The 19588-nt window shown below is 40.7% G+C and overlaps 1 protein-coding gene across 1 annotated transcript in view; it reads right to left on the bottom strand.

Annotated features, from left to right (window-relative positions):
* The window catches only part of USP24 (ubiquitin specific peptidase 24), a 137026-nt gene that overhangs the window by 13562 nt on the left and 103876 nt on the right, over positions 1-19588 (bottom strand). Inside the window, exons 47-61 of the mRNA XM_038537424.1 lie at positions 19259-19400; positions 18934-19053; positions 18380-18600; positions 17894-18018; positions 16228-16369; positions 15586-15736; positions 14544-14639; positions 13788-13891; positions 12129-12242; positions 7948-8044; positions 5525-5641; positions 4989-5081; positions 3162-3264; positions 1530-1651; positions 102-215 (exon numbers count right to left, since the gene is read on the bottom strand). Coding sequence (XP_038393352.1) covers positions 102-215; positions 1530-1651; positions 3162-3264; positions 4989-5081; positions 5525-5641; positions 7948-8044; positions 12129-12242; positions 13788-13891; positions 14544-14639; positions 15586-15736; positions 16228-16369; positions 17894-18018; positions 18380-18600; positions 18934-19053; positions 19259-19400 — 1861 coding nt within the window. The remainder of the gene's footprint in view (positions 1-101; positions 216-1529; positions 1652-3161; positions 3265-4988; positions 5082-5524; positions 5642-7947; positions 8045-12128; positions 12243-13787; positions 13892-14543; positions 14640-15585; positions 15737-16227; positions 16370-17893; positions 18019-18379; positions 18601-18933; positions 19054-19258; positions 19401-19588) is intronic.

Genomic DNA, 19588 nt, shown 5'->3' with positions numbered 1-19588 from the left:
AAGGTTATTAAAAGAAGTATACTAACTAAGAGCAAATGTATACTTTCTTAGAGTCTCAGTAGCAGACTATCAACTTTCAACAGGCCGCACTGGGGTCCTACCTTAATGAAATGCAGCATGGTGAAGGAGAAGTGCTCATTACAGAAACAGCAGTACACGACCATCTCGATGAGAGCTAGGAGAGAGCCGGTCAGCTCTCGCAAAGCAAACATTACCTAGTGGGAGAGTATAAAAAGAGTAAACTTTTCTTATGTTGCAGTTCACTATCGCTATGTTGTTTCTGATTTTTACTGAAATGTACTCAGATTTAAAATCTTCAACATTGCCTCAAAATAGGCTTTCTTAACTACTAGAGGTTTCTAAGTCTGTCTGAAAAAAATCTGCAAATGTGCATTTTTTCCCCCCAGGAGTTACTTTTATCAGATTTTCAAAGGTAAATGCCCCAAGTGAATACCCCCAGCACCAAATTAAAAGAATCACTGATAGATCCCCAAAGTAAACAATGTTAAGCAAAAAAAATCTTTAAAAAGGAGTGCGGAAAAAAAAAAAAAAAGGAGTGCGCAGTACTGTCAACATAATTAAAAAACCAGTATGACATACAGCTCATAGGTTTATACACGTAAATCAAGCCACCAGTAGGTGGCTTTGGAAAGAAGAGGAAGGGACTCAGGCTACAGATGGGCCACACAATGAGTGGTGCAACAACCAAGGGCTGTGAGCAGCCCACTCCTACACTCCTGAGGTTTATAAAACAAGTGTGCTCCAGAGTTGTGGCATTCCAGAACCAGAGACAGACATAAAAGATGGGGAACAAAATCCTTTCCTAATAAACTCCTAATATCTTCTTGCAGAAGTGTCGTTCACCTCCTCCTGAGACTTGGAGGGGGGAATGAGCAGGGCTGGGCCCAGATATCTGATCCTTGCTTGCAGAGAGGACCATAAAAATTCTCTTCAGCTCATTTCTTTCTGACATGTATACCCAGGAAGAAAAATTAATTTGAAAGAATCATTCTGGACAGCCTGGGTGGCTCAGCAGTTTAGCGCTGACTTCAGTCCTGGGTGTGATCCTGGAGACCCGGGATCAAGTCCCGTTCAGGCTCCCTGCATGGGGCCTGTTTCTCCCTCTGCCTATGTCTCTGCGCCCCTTTCTCTCTCTCTCTCTCTCTCTCTCTCTCTCTGTCTCTCATGAATAAACAAAATCTTAAAAAAATATGAAAGAATCATTCTTTCTCTAAATATCAGAGTGACACAGAAGATATTACAAGAGGCATTTTCCCCCAAGTAGGTAACAGGAAAAGAAAAAGAAAAGGGCTCGGGGATCCTTGGATGGCTCAGCGGTTTGGTGCCTGCCTTTGGCCCAGGGCGCGACCCTGGAGTCCGGGATCGAGTCCTGCATTGGGCTCCTGGCATGGAGCCTGCTTCTCCCTCTGCCTGTGTCTCTGCCTCATTCTTTCTATCTATCATGAATAAATAAATAAATAAATCTTTAAAAGAAAAAAGAAAAAGGCTCAAGAAGACCAAGTACATACCTCTAACAGGTAAGGCTTCCCTTCAGACAGGAACAACAAGGCCTCTACTTCCTCGTGGAGGGGCAGCAAGGGGCTGGAGGGGGCGACACTAATGGGTGGCCGTTGCTTAAATAGACCAGGAGCTGTAGGAGACCAAAGAAAAACCAAGCCTGTTTCATCACTTGATGTCCTTTCATGAGACAGATACCCACAGGGTGAAGTGGTTCTCTCAAGTGTCACACACGCAGCAGCTTAGTACATATAGCTCATTTCCCTCACAGCCTGGTGGGGAAGCCAGGCATGCACATAGGATGTCTACTTCTCACAGCATTTCTGCCTAAGCTGTTGGGGTGACTATTTAAGATCTCCCAAGACAATCTTTGAAAGAAGTAAAAATATAAATAGTATATGAAAGAAAATGTCCAAATGCCTCTAAGACACTGGATAAGACACTTGTTGCTCCAACAACTGACCTCAAATACCAGCTACCACCACTTATGCTAAGGAGAATCGACCTACATGCTAAAAAACGAGGACTCACATCTTTCTTTTACAAACCCGTCTGAACCCACGAATTAGGTAGGCAGCCTTAGTCTTTTCAGCTGTATGAGTCAAAGTGAAGGACGTAAACTGCCTCACAGCCATGGGGTGCTCCCCAGTGGTGCTTTTAGAGAGTCAGGCTGCACTTACAGAGCAGAGTGATGCTCTGTGATTTCTAGCAGATCTTCCTGGTCACACAGTATGAATGCCTACCACAGCTGCTGGTGGTCAGAGGCTAGCCTCATATGCCAGGCCCTATGCTGCTTCCTGATGGAGGCCCGTGCAAGCTATGAACCTGGCCTTGCTGTGGCTTCCCTGTCTGGGAAAGGGGACCATCCCTCATAGGCTTGCTGAGGAGATTAAACACCTAACCCCAGAGCTCTGTGGAAAGACCACAGCACACAGAAAACCCTGGATACTTTCCAGCTGTTTCGTTGTGTCATTACTGTTGTTGTTGGTGCTGTCCTGCCAAGGCCTAGAACAGTGTAAAGATGTGGTACACACGTACATTAGAACACTGGATAAGCACAGAGGCAATGTCTGTCTCAGCTGCACTAAATAAGGACTGAGCTATTGGCTCTGGGGGACAAAACAGGAAAGGTACCAGCTACATCTTGCATTCAAACACATTTCAATGACATAAGTTACATCTGAATCCTCTTTAGCTTTACAAAGTACTTTAACATTTTAGCCGATTAAATCCTCATTATGCCTGGGGAATTATGTTTTTCGTATTTCCATTTTGTACTAAGGACCAGAAAGGTCAGGTGACTTGGTCAAGTTAACAACACTAGGAACTCTAGCCCACACTTGGCTATTTTCCCCACTAGATTAGCTGCGTCAATTATGGTGATGGATGAACTGTGGATTAGCCTCTAATTCCAGAGTGTTTTTTTAAATACTTGTAGATCCATGCCCACCAAATAAATGATTGACTTTCTTTTGTGACAAGCTAATAAAATAGGGTGAAATTTAACATGCATTAAAACAAATAATTTTCAGTGTTCCTCAACTATCAAACAGTAAAATAAGAAGTAACATTCATTTAATTGCTAGCATTATTAGTCTCCATGCATTACTGATAAATTCACTCTCTATTTAATAAAAGCTCACCAACATTCCTTTGAGAAGAGACGTCTGAATGCAAAACCAGTAATGCCACTGTATTATGAAGATTCCCAAATTCTCGTGCTTGTGCTGAACTCCACCGACGTATCTGTTGACAGAGAAAATATACTGGACGTTATTTTGGTTAGAAATAACATAAAAAGGAAGGGACGGGCTGGCTCATGCTATTTTGAGCCATGATTCTTTTTCAATGTTTGATGGTAGAAGAGATCAAAGTCATGGGTTTTATTTTTTTAATGTTTAAAAAATTTTTATTTATTTATTCATGAGAGATACAGAGAGAGAGAGGCACAGACACAGGCAGAGGGAGAAACAGGCTCCATGCAGGGAGCCTGACGTGGGACTCGATCCTGGGTCTTCAGGATCACACCCTGGGCCAAAGGTGGCACTAAACCACTGAGCCACCCGGGCTGCCCGTCATGGGTTTAATAAGCTAGCTGAAAGTGTTTTTTCCCCAAAGACGTATTAACTTGTGCTCTCAAACAGTTCCATTTCTGTATTCAATTTAGGTACTGAATGCTTCTGACCTGTGCTGGCTAACTTTCCCGTACCCTAGTATGATGGGGAAAACTCAGGAGGCTGGAGAGCTGGTGGCTCGACCCCTCTGTGCCATTCATGGTGGTAGGTGGACATGGGCAAGTTCTTTACCATAATAGCCCTGGCCTCTCTGTGTCACGGCAGAGATGACCTACCTGCCCCTTCATGGTTTTGAGGACCCAATGAAACATGAAAAGTAAAAATGTTTTCAATGTTATGTGTGCCCCATAAAAGTAAAACAATATGGATTATATGACACTATTAATTACATTAAATCTTATTTAACTACAGTTAATGTCAGTCTACTGCTAGGGTCAACAGAGTCCCAGATACAAGAGTGTGACACGAACAAACACACTATCACACAGCAGTACTTGCTGACGTTACAGAGAGCAACAGGTGGCATAGCAGGAGGCAGAGAGGAGCTCTGGGCAGTAAGTCTGTGTCTCCTCATCTAGACAGGAACACGTTCCTATGTGATGTGTTATGCGGAGGGGAAAGCAGAGCTGGGCCTGAGTCCCTGCTCCATGATGCTTTAGCTCTGTGACCTCGCATGAACACTTAACTTCTCTGAGCTTTCTTGAGAATGGGGAGGAAAATGCTTATTTTATTGAACTGTATCAAGCAAAACATGTAAAGTAACCAATGTGCCTGGTGCATAAAAGGTACTCCATAAATAGCATTTATTATCTGTGCATGTTCACATTTTTCACCTTTAAATCTGTCAAAGAGAAGACATAAGGTGATGGGAGAAACACACCAGCACAGAAACTCCAAATAGGAGAGCCATCCTTGGATCTCTGTAGCCCCACTGTCACAGAAAACTTCCCTCTCACGCTCTGGCTGTGAGTGCTATACATGCAGCAGGCATCGTCAGGCCACACTGCTCAGCCTTACGTTCTCATCCCAGCCCTATCACCAGCTCCCTACACCAGCAATCTCTGACAGAATGGCCTTGCCCATGGTCCCTGAGGACAAGTGGAGACCCCAGTGCACTACTTCTTGAAGCCTTCTAAAACCTCCCCAGTTGGAGCCCATCTTTCCTCCTAGGACATTTCCTGACTGATATTCTTGTTAGTCATTTCCATGGGTTATCATCAGACTAAATTCTGCGAGGAGGCTGTAAAAACAAATGAACTCCAAAGAACTCTAAAGGGTATGTAGTACCAGCACCTGGAATCTTATGAGATTGAATATGTTCATCACCTACAAAGAGAAACAACATGGTGACAAAACCATGGCTACCACACTGGGCCACACAGCAGCAGGCACTACCTGATTGTTTTGCCGGTTGGCCCCGAGGAGAAAGCTGGTCATGTGTCGCAGAGCTGAATGCCTCAGAAGAAGATCCCCAGCCCGAATGCCTTGCTGTCACAACATAACGAGAATAAGTTATAGATCTATCCAGACAAAAATGTGTATTAAAAACACTTAATGAGAAGTTTTAAGAGCCCAGTAAGTTTTTAAATGCTGTAATAATTTACATAAAGTACTGGTTAAAAATGTAGTTTAAAAAACACTGGAGTTTCAACAAAAACTCCCACTGCTTCACGCTGGCTGCCAGACATGCATTAAGGCTCTAGTTCTAATGGGGCCTTCTGCTGTCTTCAATGAGTAATTAAAATCTACCTGTATCAGAATTCTGGCAAGTAACAGAATCCACAGATCTTAAGATTTTTAAGAAGAAATACTCATAAAATCGTATCTTTAGATCCACTATTGACCAGTCCAAATTTCTTCCATGTATGAAAAATTCCTTTAGACTAGAACTTTGCTAGATTAGGAAAGATACTAGAAAAAAAATCACTTACCTTTTGTACAAAAGTGTTGAATAGGAAAAAGTACTGAGCACAGTTTTTACAGTTTTCTGGGACATCTTTATCCAACAGAGCAAGTAGTACTTCCAGTAACTGATGAAGGCTTTTTAACTGGTTAGAAGAAAGATGAAATCATATAAAGAGAAAGAATATAAGACAGACACTTGTAACAGGGTTAATCTGAAGTAAATCACCGTTTAAGAACAAAAGTAAAGTCTGATTGATACAATCCAGTCTCAGATTCAGATGGATTTATGCTTTGGAGAGCAAAAACAAAATCATCACTTTTATCTTCCAGGGAAAGATTGGTACTGTAGAAACAAGAGGAAAGCCTAGTCTTGTTTTCTAGATTTCAGATTCAAGGGCAGGGCTGTATGGCTAATGGTCACATTTTCTGCAGAGCCAATTTCTGTCTCTTGAAAAAAAGGGGGTTTAGAGGAAACATTTCTGAATCCCTCCCTCCACTATGCTACTTCTTCACATAATCACAGATGCAAAGAATAAAAAACACAGACACAGGCATAAGGGCCAGAAATCAAGCCAATGGAGCAAATGGAGCGCAACAGCCTGACAGAATGACAACGGTAATATCAACTCAACCGTGAACTTACTTGAAAGCCCGCTGACGCCTCATGGAAAGCTTTGAAAAACATTTTATTTGTTTAGAAACCATTTTGGTTATCACATTGCTTCTTCTTTCCCTCCCACCCCAACTGGTTTTGGACAAGTCCCTAGAAATTCATCTGTGATTGGAGGATTAAGACCAGCTTACTACTCTTATTATCTCATCTCCCCTAAAGATGGTGTTCACAGGCTGAAATATTCCCATCCGTCCTGTCACACTCATTAAAAATACAGTAAAACCTACCATTTATATAGTACTTTGTTTTCAAAATACTTTACAATATAAAGCGGGTGGCCAGAGGCACCATTTCCATTATAGGGGGAAAAAAAGACATAAAATACATCCACTGGACATCAGATAGAATTCACTGAGGCAATGACTCGCATGCTTACGTCCTCCACCACTCCCTTCCCTTCCTATTACCTGCAGTCCTGCCTCTAGAGGTTGATGGACTACTATGCCATAGCCTGACCCCATCTGTAAGGAGACTGCACTAATTCTGCTTTTACCCTCTGGTTGGGTTGGTACATGGCAGGAAGGAGGACAGCGAGAAGGCCCTTATGTTAAGTATCTTAGAAAAGCTCCACGGGGGTGTTTCAAAGCAATGGTATCTAAACTATCCTAACAGGCTCCCATTGATTGATTCTATATATTCTGCATCTAGGTAAGGTGAAGTTAAAAAATGGTCATGCTGTTTAAACTGATTGAAAAGCAGCGCCTTGCACGAAACTTCAGCTTCTTAATAATTCTTGGAATGGAGACATGGTCTTCTTCTAGGTCCTCCCTAAAGGGTGTATTTGACCTCCTCATTCACTCTGGCCTGAGCAAAGCACCTGAGGCTGTCTAGTCTAACAGTGACCTCTGGGTCAGGCAACGTGGAAGGGTGCCAGATACTGTAACTGGGTTAGCATCTCTCTTCGAGGACTTGCTCAAGGTCGAACAGCAGAGCCAACATCTGGATCCGAAGCAGCAATTCCTAGAATTTGCATTGAGTTCATTGAGACACACTGCCTCCAGCCAATGTCTACAAGGAGCCAATCAGATCTGCAAATAACATTTTTCAAAGTTTTCCATGTAGTGTCAGCTGTTTGAAACAGCAAACTTGGGAAGAAGTGTTATATTTGCTAGGACTTAATAACAGATTGAATAATCAGACTTACAGCGTATGTCATTTATTTCCTTAAGACTTAAAATGTGGGGGGATTGAGGATAGTAATAAATACCATGTTTGTTTTCGCATGTGTAGAACTGTAAACCAGAAAATATGTTGCAGAAAATAGAATTAGGAAGAAGAAATCCAGAAGAACAGGAACAAAGACTAGGGAGTAATGGAGACCAATGAAGAAACGCTCTTGGCCGCTGCTCCTTGATGGATGGCACTTGGTTGGTTTGGATAATGCAAATAGTTTATTAGGAAAGAGACAAAGCCAAGTGTGGCTCAAAATGCCTGTGGTCTAGACTGGAGTCTCTAGACTTAGGTTAGTCTCAGTTCAATGAAATCTAACACAGACTCTTGAGAGAAGACTCTGAAAAAGGAGTGCTCTAGAGAGAAAATCCTGAAGCAGACCAGAGCAGACCCAAATTCCTAGCCTATCCTGACTCCTAGAATATGAGGCGGCAAGGATAGCATGCCTTCTACCCTGGCATTTATCAGAAAGGCAGTCCACGGGAGGTTCATTCTATGTGGCAAAATTACCAGACTCCAATCCTAGGCTCTCTTTCTTATCATGTGCAATTTAAAACACTTGGTAGTAACAGAATGTATAAATAACATCTAAGATAGGAGACCGACCTTATCCTGATAAAACAAGGCACTGTCTAGAGTTTTCTCCAGAATGGTGGCCACGGCAACTCGCACTTCTCTCACACTGCACTCCAACAAGAAAATCCTAAAGTACAGAGAGAGAAAAGGTGCACGTTGAGAAAGCAAAAATGGATTTCTATAAACCAACCTCCCCAACACCAGGCCCATCTAGTATCCAAGAAACAAAATCCCTCTAAGATATTAGGTCAAGCTTCCTGAGAGCTTTGGGAAACTCTCATGAGGGAAGGAGAAGGCCAAACAGGAAAATCAGACCCCTGGATGCTAAAAAATAGATTCCTTCCCCACCTTTCTCCTAAAATGAGCATCTGTATAAACATAACGGTTTAAGGAGAGAAACGGGCATAAAGACACATGAAAGCAAAGAACCTAGTATTTCATAGATTCTGTTCACTCAGTTTTCCTTGGGATTTCTCAGAATAAGATACTAAGGTCTGCAGTCAAGAGATCTCCTTCTACTCCATCTGTGAACCAGTATTTCTACCTCTTCCTTTCCTCTCCCTCGCCAGGCCTTGTTACCTAAATCCCCCCTAAATGAGGATTTGCAGCCCAAGAGGTCATGCTTCCCTCCTTTCTTCCTCTATGAGGGTGATGACCACAGCAGTCAGAGTTGATCAAGGGCTTCCTTGATCTCCGGTACTGTTCATGTTATAGTCAGCTACCATGCAATGCCCCCCAAGTGCATCATTTACTGCAATCCTTTACAGGCCCCTGCAGGTGCCTGAGTGGTGGGGGAGGCAGCCCCAGTTGTGGAGAGGCATGGTCAGGCGGAAGCGTGTGTGGGGTGAGCGTGCCCCAAGGTGTGCTTCTCCACAGTCAACCTTTGTTCTTGCATGACAGGCTCACTTTGATGTGATGACCCATACTGTTACCAGCAAAGTGAAAACCCGCCTGACTTTTCTAATATTTCTTAGCACAAAGTTCTCATTACTCCACATGAAAGATTTAAATACAGCCAAATTTCGACGACCACAACCTTCAGGTGCCAGTAGAAACCTGCTCTGGTCCCTGTTTGAGGGCAACACTAGTGTTTCCTTCCTCCCCTCTCTGCTGCTCTTCCCCATAACCATTAATACTACCTATTAGCTACCTAATTTGCACCAGAGAAAGCTATGTTCAAAATCCACTAAGACTCTAAGGGGCAATGGTCAGAAAGTTAAAGAGATAACAATATGCCTGTAAAGAGGCTTGATTAGATTTAGGTGTAATTCCTTTGGAAAGAGTATCATCAGGGGGTGCCCTACAATTTCCTATCGTAGATACCAGGACACAGAGGCACTATGAGAATGCAGACAAATCCAGAACGTGAAGAGTTCGACAAGGCAAATCATCAGTCTGTCCCTCAAACAACAAAATGGCATAACAAAGGGGCGGCTGGGAGGAGCAATTCTAGGTCACGAGAGTCTTAAGAAACTACTTTCAGAGATACAGGCTGAAAAATTTATAGTGAAATAATATGATGTCTAAGACTTACTTAAAAATACCTGAGAGAAAAAGGGGCACCTGGGTGGCTCAGTCAGTTGGGTGTCTGACTATTGATTTTGGCTGAGGTCATGATCTCAAGCCCTGCATTGGGCTCCGAGCTCAGCGGGAGTCTGCTTGGTATTTTCTCCCTCTAGCAAACCCCTCACTCGTGCGTGCATGTACATGCTCTCTCTCTATAATAAATAAATCCTAAAAACAATACTTTACAGGAAAAAAAGCAGGTCTGTGTGTGAATGGTGGGTGTTGGGAGGGGCAACAACATGGGCAAAGTGTTGATAACCTGACCTGGGAAGCGAGTGGTACAGGGCAGGGCTCTCATTCTGGCTATTGTGCTATATATTTAAACACTTCCACAATAAAAACTTTTTAAAAGATGTAAAATATTTAGTAGTTTTAATTTTTTTGCATCAATTTTCAAACAATATTTAGTACTAATTCAAATTTTTACTATTATAGTTACATTCAAGCATTGTCTCAAAAAAAGACTATACTGAGAAGCTCTGACCTAAGAGACAGCATCCCCTTCACATTGTTACTTCAGCTGTAACAATGAGATGTTAAAAATTCTAAAGAAGCAATTATAAAATTACAAAATACAAAACCAGCAACTAATAATGATAAACTGAATGATAAAAAGATAAAACTATAATAAGCTCTCAGGAAGGATTCAGACTAGGTAATTCACTGGGATTCTTAACCATCAGGAACACTAAGAAACCAAACATAGTCCCAAAGGAGTCACCAAGTTCCTTTGGAGACATTTAAAAGCAAGCCTGGTTGCATATAAGGGAATAAACTAAATATTTGCCATGTTTCTTCCAAATATATGGCAATTCTATCTTATTCAACTTCCCAACTATTGGGAAGAGACTTTGGAGTTACTCTGGAAAAATGGGGGGAAGTTGGTCTCGAATGCAAACTGAAGGGGCATGCACATATCACACTTCACAGAAATGTTTATTCGCACTGTTTATGAAATATGTGCATGTATGCACACATGCACGCATGCATGCACTTACAAACATCTGAGTGCTTACTATGTGCCATGCTCTTTGTTTTACAGTAGGGAACCAAACACTCAGCTTCTGCCCTCAAGAAGCCAGTGTTTAGTGAGGAGACAGGCAAAACAGTAGAGCAGACCAACTGTACAGACCAGCTTCAGATGAGGCCATCAGGAAGGAATGGCCTCTCTGATATCTGAAGGATAAGAAGGCGCTTACTATGCAGGACTGGATGGGAGAATGTTCCAGATAGAGGGAGTAAAGGTGCAAGGGTCTTTAGGCAGTAAAACAAAAGTTAGCATGTTTAAGGAATCAATAAGCCAGTGTGAGGAAAGTGAAACAAAACCATATTCAAGGCCTTGTGGGTTATGGTAAAGATTGTAGATTTTATCAGGAGTGTGACAGGAATCCACTGAAGAATTTTCAAGCAGGGAGGTAATGTGATTCAGTTTGTTAAAACAAAACAAAAACAACAATAACAAAAAAACACCCACTTTTGTTGCTGTATGAGGCAGATTAGAGAAAGAAAGAGATATCAAGTAGGCAAATCAGTGTCTGGAGCTCAGTCCTAGAGACGAAAGGAATGTGGGATCAAGAGTTTTGATTAGCTCTCTAACATGCCACCAGCCTATGAGTTCCCCATGGAAGGGACTTTGTGTACAGCAGGGAAATGAACAGGCTTTCTGAATTCCCTGCTGTCTGTTTTAAGTTGAGAGATACCAGAGCATATCTGCATGCTGATGGAAGTACTCCACAGAAAATTCTACAAGGTAAAGATGTAGGAATGAGAGCTGAAAAAGGGTTTGCTCACATGGAGCTTCATTTTGAGAGGAGAGAGGACACTTCATAGTAAGGAGGAAAAGAGATGAGACCAGGCTCTGGTGTGCCGAGGAAAGAGGGCTGCTCATCTGTGACTCGTACTTTCTCAGCAAAGTCTGAGGCAAGGTCCTTAGCTGGAAGTGGGGTGTGCTGGCATGGTAGACACGAGGAGTGAAGAGGTATAGTGGAATGGGCAGCGAAGGAGCCCACTAGGAACAAAGGATACTGAGATCAGGGTGCCCCTGCAGGAGTGCTAAACTTATCAAGGACAAGAGAAGCTGGATGATTGGGAGTACGGTGTAAACATCCATGGTGACTGAACATCTTGATTCTTTACCAAAAAAGGCAAAGTATTTTTTATTACAGGTACATAGGTAAATATATACTACCACAGGTGTTACAATATCAGTAAGTTTTTGAAAAACAGTATTTTTGCCAGAATCCAAACATAGACAATATTGTGGTGTAGTAACGAAGAATCGTTAGCCTCCCTTCCTTGCCATCAGACAGTGGATCCCTGAGGGAGGGGACACATATTCTGGAATCTCCTGAGCCACAGCAGGAGTTCAGGTCATGCTTGCCGGTGAGCATGTAGCGATGTGCACACATGTTCTCCTTGTGCTCACCGAACACTTGTCTGAGTCTAGTCCAACGGAGATGGTTTTAGAAAGAATGACTTTAGAGTGACCTGAAAACTTTCCTCATGCTTCTACTGAAGACAGGTCAAAATTGACTCCAATCAGAAAAGTAATTTCAAGAAGAAATAAAAATAGTTACAAGAAAGAGCAGTTCTAAATCAGTGGAAGAGGCACAGATTTCTTTTAATTAAAAGATCTTGACACTTACTTTATTAATTCTCGTCCTTCAGAGCTAATAAAATATTCAACTAGCCACTGACAAGCATCAAAACTTTTGGAAAGTAATGCTTCAATAGTGGCAATCCATTCTTCAGTATCAACCCTTTAAAAAAGCATAGACAGACATGTAAGGAGTACAGCCCCAGTAAATGACCCCACAGAGTGTCACTGTGATTTAACCTGTTTCAGGGAGTTGGGGTAGAGGGTGAATGGATACCCAGTGACTGCAGATTAACAACATGGCTCCATGCACCTCAGCAGCCATGGATTGGCATTTTTTCTACTCCCTCCCCACCGCCCCCCCCCCCCCCCGCCGCGCAAAAATGTGAAGAAACTTAAGTCTTAAGACTTTAGCTTTTATCTTCTGCATCTTCTTCAAACAACTTCAATTGGGAAAAATGACTGTGGCCTTTTGTTTTGCTTAATTTACATTTGTAAAATGTCCACTTTCAGAATAGGTTACTACAACATTTTTATATTTCATTGCTACAATCATTAATACCCTACTTTATGGAATAAAAACATTTGGGTAGACAAAGAAGCATAATGACTATACTGCCTGTGACCTCCCGTAACACTCCTTCTATTTCCTCATGCCCCAAAATGGTAATTACAAACAAGATGAAAATGCAAGTTTGCAATGCACAGACAGCTTGAGCAAATTTCACAATAAAAGTAATGACATTTCCTTAGTTCTATGCCAGACATTAAAAGGAATATAGTATGTGTTCTTTTTCAATTAAATAATAACAAGAGGTATCATTTAATATATCTTTATTACACATAAAAATGAAGTTGAAAGCCATTCTATTTGTTCCTTCTCAAGTGTCTCTTGTCTGCAACATCTTTCCCCAAACCTCTGCATAGTTGGAAAAGTTCACCCGCAGAGGGGAGGACAGAACCGCGCTGCTCTAATTGTCCCTGTCTTCCTCACCTCGAGACTCTCCTTGCTCTGGGCACCTGGCTCCAGCCAGTGTGCAACTATTCTTCACCCTTCACCCAATAATGAAGCAAATTTTACCTGGAACCCACAATGTGTCAGGCACCTTCCAGGTGCTGAAGATAACAACCAATGGTGGATAACATCCAATCAAAATCTAGAGTGTCTCTGAATGTATTGCCCCACTACAATAAAAAACACTCCACGATCTCCCACTGAATGCAGTCCCAACTCCCCTCTGTGGTGCTCAGGACATACAATGTGGTCATCCAACCCCGCATCTGATCTCATTTCCAATGAGTTCCTTACATGTATGAGCAAAATACTAGTCATTCATGGTTCTTTGGTAAGTCTTGTCCAATACTCAGGTTTTCCCTTCACCGAGAATTATTCCCTTTGTTTCTCTACTTTTGCCTTCCAAAGTCCTCTGAGAATATCAATGTCTTTAACACCAACCCGATCCCCATATCCAGCTGGATAGGATTTTGCCCAATTCCCAAAGATGTACGGCATTTATGCCTTGCTTTTTCTGCTTTATTCATCCTTCCTATGAGATTAGAAATCCCTTCAAGATAGGAAGGGATTAATCATGTCTTAAGCACTTGAATATACTGGGTGCCTTCACAATGCTTTGATTTATAAATTCAGTTTTAGTTAAATTCATCAGTACCTTTTGCTACAAAAGACTATCAAAACATCACCGCTTACCTGAGTTTTTTCTTTGTCCGTAGGTAAGTTTGAAAAAGGAACTGAATAGCAAGCTGTAAGCTCACCTTTGCCATGCAAGGATAATATGGATGCTTTAATTTAGTCTGAGGAGAGGGAGAAAAGAGATGGTATTTTACATTGATGTTTTATAGACTATTACATATTATAAACTGAATAATGACACATAATAAAATTAAGGACTAAAAAGAAAAATCTAGCCAGCTTATTATAGAAAGTGTTCCATTTAAATTTTTTAAAAGGTTAAGAAAAGACATCCTTTTCATTTCTTTTATGAAGCCCTCTCAAAATAGAGCCTTTAGACCACAGGATGGTAAGTAATCTGTCAACAGACTAAAAGTTTTTTCTGTTACTGGCAAATTATAATCACGATACTCAAGAAATAGAAGTACTTAGAAGTTCATCTTGAGTCAGAATGTCTGATGACAAATTAGGACAAATTAATCTCCACAAAGCCCAACATTCACCTCATGGCTATTCTTAGATTCTTTATAAAACTGAAGAGCATTTGAAAAAGCCAGCGTGTGGAAACCCGTACCTATTCACAATCTGCAGTACACATTCTGAGCACTGCCTGTACTTTAACATCACCCAGTAAGTGACAAGTTTGTGCAAATGTTCCAGGCATCTAATCTGAGTGCTAACAGCGCAGGGGGAGGATGAGTCACTGAACACTTGAGTTGACAGTTAACTATGCTCCTTTCTTAGTCCTCTACAAACAAGCCAACTAGTACTTACAGCATTCAATGATGCTAAAGACAAAACAAAACTGAAATAATCACTACTGTACACATCTCTATTCTTCATAAACTTGAGGTTTTCATCTCTCACCATCTACAAAAGAAAATTAGTAATTATTTTTAAGACACAAGGCAAAATATTCAGTACATGAAAGACATTTTTAATGGTACATTAGGCAAAAATGGTTTTATATTAGAAGGATTCACAAGAACCCTTCTCTCGAACTTTGAAATTTTAAAAAAGGAGAGAGGAAAATCTTCCTTTCAAATATAAGAAGGTGAAAGGTGAATTATTATTCATCAAACCAAACTGTTTCGGGAAATTTAGGAAAACCACCATATGAAGGACGAGTGAATTCAAACTTGCTCTTTTGGGTTGAAGGATAAACAGAGCTTTCCCAAATACAACTAACTCCATGCTCTCCTTGTATTGGAGAGCTTAATTCTTTCTCTTGAAATAAAACACTCCAAACTTTTCTTAAATTCTCTGGTTCTGGCTATTCAGCTTTTAATTACTTAGTATATAAAGCCTGGAATGGGTAGTTGGACAATTCTGAATTTAAATCCTGGCTTTGTGATACTGGCAGGTCACTTCTCCTTTTCTGAGCTCAGTTTTTCCATCTTAAAAATGGGGATAAAACCCACTACTCCACGAGAGCATTTTAAGAATTAAGGATTCATTTAAAGCATGAAGCACAGAGTAGATATTCAATGTCCTCACCGTCACATTAGTTTAAACCATAGGTATGAACCTTATTTTTCCTCTGTAGACAGTAAGTTAATCCAGCAGTGTGTCCATGCCCTCCCACTCATCCACCTGTGGCACCCACTAGTCACACGGCAGGCCAACAATAGTGCCAGCCACTTGGAGTCTGTGGCTACCTCTGTGATCTGGTATAAGAGACTCATGGGACAAGGCAGTTAGGATGAGGTACTCGAGGTCCGGCCACGTCCAGGAGGAGGCTGGCAGGAATATTTCTGGACCTATGAGGTGGATTTTGACTTTTATCTGAATTTTCTCCCTTTTGTATGGCTCTTACCTGGTATATTCGAGCAGGCATTTTCTCCACAAAGAGTCCTTTCTTCTCGCCTTTTTTAACCAGCTTGGTGAGAATAGAGAGCCGGTCATTGTTAGGCCTGTGGGGCCGGGGAGACGACTGAGGTGAAATCTCTGGTGAAGACGGTGCTGACCTATGGATGAAATAAGAAAATTGTCTGGTGTAAAGTGGCTGCTGGAGTAGTTACTACAACCTGGCACACTTATATAGACTTATATAAGGGTGCTAGACTTAATAGTAAACCGCATACTTTCTAGGTCCAATACAGGGAAATGCAAATTCATAGACAATAGGACCTTAAAAAACACAAGAACACTGACAGTGCTGGCAAAGTACTATACTTTGGACATAAAGTGTACTCAATATATGCTGAGATCAGAAAAAAACTGCAATTCTAGAATGAAATAATTTATATATAGGTTTCTAGACACAAAATAACTTCTTGCTAAGGAAATAATAAACAGGTAGCAATAAGAAAAGGGGTAAAGGGATTTACTTATTTTCTTTTTAGAATTTCCCTCTAGCTTATTTAACAAATTACCTTTAAATGCCAAAAAGTATACTCAAGATTACAATGACCACCTACTGAAATTGCACAGCAAATTATGTGGAAGAGAAACTCACAAAGAGAGATCCTCAGCTTCTTGCCGTACGACACTGACTCGACTTTTCTTTGGTAATACTGGGGAGTTTTGATCAGAGACCCTTTGGTAGAAGAGCATATAGGCATTCCAGTATCTTCGGCGGACGTCAGTATATGGGTTTGCTTTGTAACAAGACAGGAAGTCTTTGTAAATAAAAAAAGGTTTTCTTGTCTGGCAATTTAAAATAAAGGATCTATAAATCCAGCAAGTACTTACAAAAGTTAAATGCAAAGTGTAAGTAAAATCTGTCTTTTTACCAATAATACTGTTTAGAATTACTTGAAAGGTGGCACAGAGGAACAGGAAGGAAGTTGTATGATAATAGAATAAAGATGGCAAATGTTCCTGGGGAAGTCTAGATTTAATCAAAAGGCAAATAACATTTCAAAATAAGTTTTGTGGCGCAGTATGGGATTGTAACTGGCCTCACTTAACCATTTCTGCATAGAACAGCCAAATCTAGGTAAATTTTGGCAACGATATTATCTTTAACCATTAATGGGTACTATTATTAGACTCAGGACTATCATGGTATGGTATTAAAATCTAATATCGTGGATCTAATATAGGCAGAATTTTTTATTTTAATTTTAATTGAAGTATAGTTGACATATAATAGTAGTTTCAGGTGTACAACGGTGATTTAACAATTACGTACATTATGAAATGCTTCCCAGAATGTTACCATCTATCTGCATACAACTTAATTACAATATTACTGACTTTATTTCCTATGCTTAACTTTCCATCCCTGAGACTTATTTATTTTCTAACTGAAAGTCTCTACCTCTTAATTCCCTTCATCTATTTCCCCAGTTCCCCTTCATCCCAAACTTAGGTAGAAATTTTTAAATGCCCCTAGAATACTGCAAAATCAGATTCAGAAATGCTAAAGTCTCTATAAAATGTCTGTCCCTACCCCTCCAATTAGCAAATTCTGATTGGATTCTGTCATGTCCTTTTGCTCATACTCTTTCTTCTGGGCGGGGGCATGGCTGGGGAGAGAAAGACTTGCCATACTGCAGAATATATATGGTTTTATTTTTATTTTTTAAATATATATGGTTTTAAAACCCAGGTGCTAGAGATGTCTTCTCTAATTAATTGTGCTTCTATGTAAGTGAAAAGGAAATTTGAGAATTTTAGTGGACAAGTACTTCTGAAATGATTTTTAAGGTTGAAATTCTGTGTTCATTAGTTTCTCCCTGATACTCATTTCTTCCTCCTAACTTACTCCATCACCTGTTCCCTCAAGGCTGCTGAAAGAATTAATTTTATTTCTTTTAAAGATTTTATTTATTTACTCATGTGAGACAGAGAGAGAGGCAGAGACACAGACAGAGGGAGAAGCAGGCTCCATGCAGGGAGCCTGATGTGGGACTCCATCATCACGCCCTGAGCCGAAGGCAGATACTCAACCACTGAGCCACCAAGGCATCTCAAGGAATTAGTTTTAAAACATTTTGTAAGCAGCTCAAACATTTTCTCTCTGGCCAATAAGGTGTCTGGATCTATATAGCTAGAGCAGTGGTACGTAAAAATAAAAAGGTTACCTCTTTAGGTAAAGAATACTGATTCCAATTTGACAGAAAACTGCAAGTTAAAAAGTTTAAACCAATGGGAAATATCCATTTGTAAATACTTACTTTGATCATAAACTTTTGGTCTATATTCTCCTCCAAAGCATTCATACTCCAGGGTCTCATCATTTAGGTCAAATTCTTCTATGACTGTGTCATTAAACTTGTACCACTTTCCTTTTCCACAGCCCCTGAAGCCCAAAGAAACAGACATTATGATTAAAACTGACATGCCCCTCCCCAGCCTCTATCTCTATGTATTGTCACACATAAAGCAGATGTTTACTATTTGGAAATAAGAAAAAAACTTAAATTTCTAAAACAACTTTTCAAACTGAAGAGGTACATAATTATACTAAGTTTTAAAAATACAATATGAAATATGACCAAAGAGCAATGCAAAAATTTCTTTGCACTATGTTCGTATCGTAAGAGTAGGGCAGGGGGAGAACAGGAGAGGTAGTGGGAGTGTGAGAGGGACAGAGGAGGGCAAGGGGAGTGGAGGAGGGACAGAGGAGGGCAGTGGGGGAGAGTGGTGTGAGAACCTCTTACCGCCTGTCCTTAATGAAGGAATAGTAGTGACCTGCATGTGCCTGCCCACTGTGGACAATGACACCGACAAGTTCATAGTTTTCAGTGAGGGCAACTTTTTTTCGTGGGGATCCTCCCCCTCCCTGGTCCATACTTCGCCCGTTTTCACCAACTTCAGAAGATGAATCTTGGCGAGCCATTCCTGAAACTGTGTAAGGCTCCATGTTTAGCATCCAGGGAAACTATTTAAAAGCAAAAAAGACCAAATTAGTGTTGATGAGGCACATATATAGCAACGCCCCATGAAGTCAGATTCAAATAAGAGATATGTATTCCTAATTCCAGCTAGGACTGCCTCTCCACCATTACCAGGATGACTTCTACATAGGAGGGGTGTTTACATGTCTGCCTGTCTACTGGTGGCAGCTGCTTAAGACAAGGGGCTGTGTACTTCTCCAAATGCTGAGATGACAGTCTTTCACAGTGGAGGCCAAAGTTAAACATGTAAAAATAAACAGCAGAAAAGAAAGTGAGGTCATCATTTTAAGACATTTCAGGGGGAAAACATAAGTTACCCTTATCTGTTCATCATATTTAATGGAGCGTCCACTCTCCCAGTCAAATCCAAATCTCATTAGGTGAATTACCAAGACGCTAGGTAAAGACTTAATGCAGGTCCTTTTCACGGTTATTCTCTAAAGAAAAGCAAAACCCAATTATTTTCATGGAGGAAATAAAACAGCAAAATCATACAAAGATCAGAGATTTCATAGGCCTCTCCTGCCCATGCAAAAACAGGTAATGATGCAACTTAGCAACAATAGGAGCTTAATATTGCCCTTACATAAAACACAAATGAATAACAAATCAATTGTTTTCTAAAAAAGGGAAATGTGGTACCTTTTCTTTACACTTTTCACAGTAATATGCATTACTTCCTTCTAGAACTTCTCCTCTAACAAACTGATCCAAAGAAATTTCCAAGCTCTGACAAGAAGTAACTCCAAGATTGAGAGCCATGAAAGCTTCCTCACGCTCGTATCTGATTAGGAAAATCACAGGAAAAACAAACAGTAGAATTTAAAGATCTTGAAACTACCACAATACGAGAGTCTACACAGAACTACATTCTGAAATTCTGAAATTAACCAATGCTGTCCCTCATCCTTTTAAAATTACACTGCCAAATAAAAATGCCAATTTTTGTTAACTAGAAATGACTTAAAGTTA

Source organism: Canis lupus, chromosome 5, assembly GCF_011100685.1.
Source record: "Canis lupus familiaris isolate Mischka breed German Shepherd chromosome 5, alternate assembly UU_Cfam_GSD_1.0, whole genome shotgun sequence".
Lineage (NCBI taxonomy): Eukaryota > Metazoa > Chordata > Mammalia > Carnivora > Canidae > Canis > Canis lupus.
Note: the sequence above shows the minus strand (reverse complement) of the source record. Positions and strands in the feature narration are given on the sequence as shown.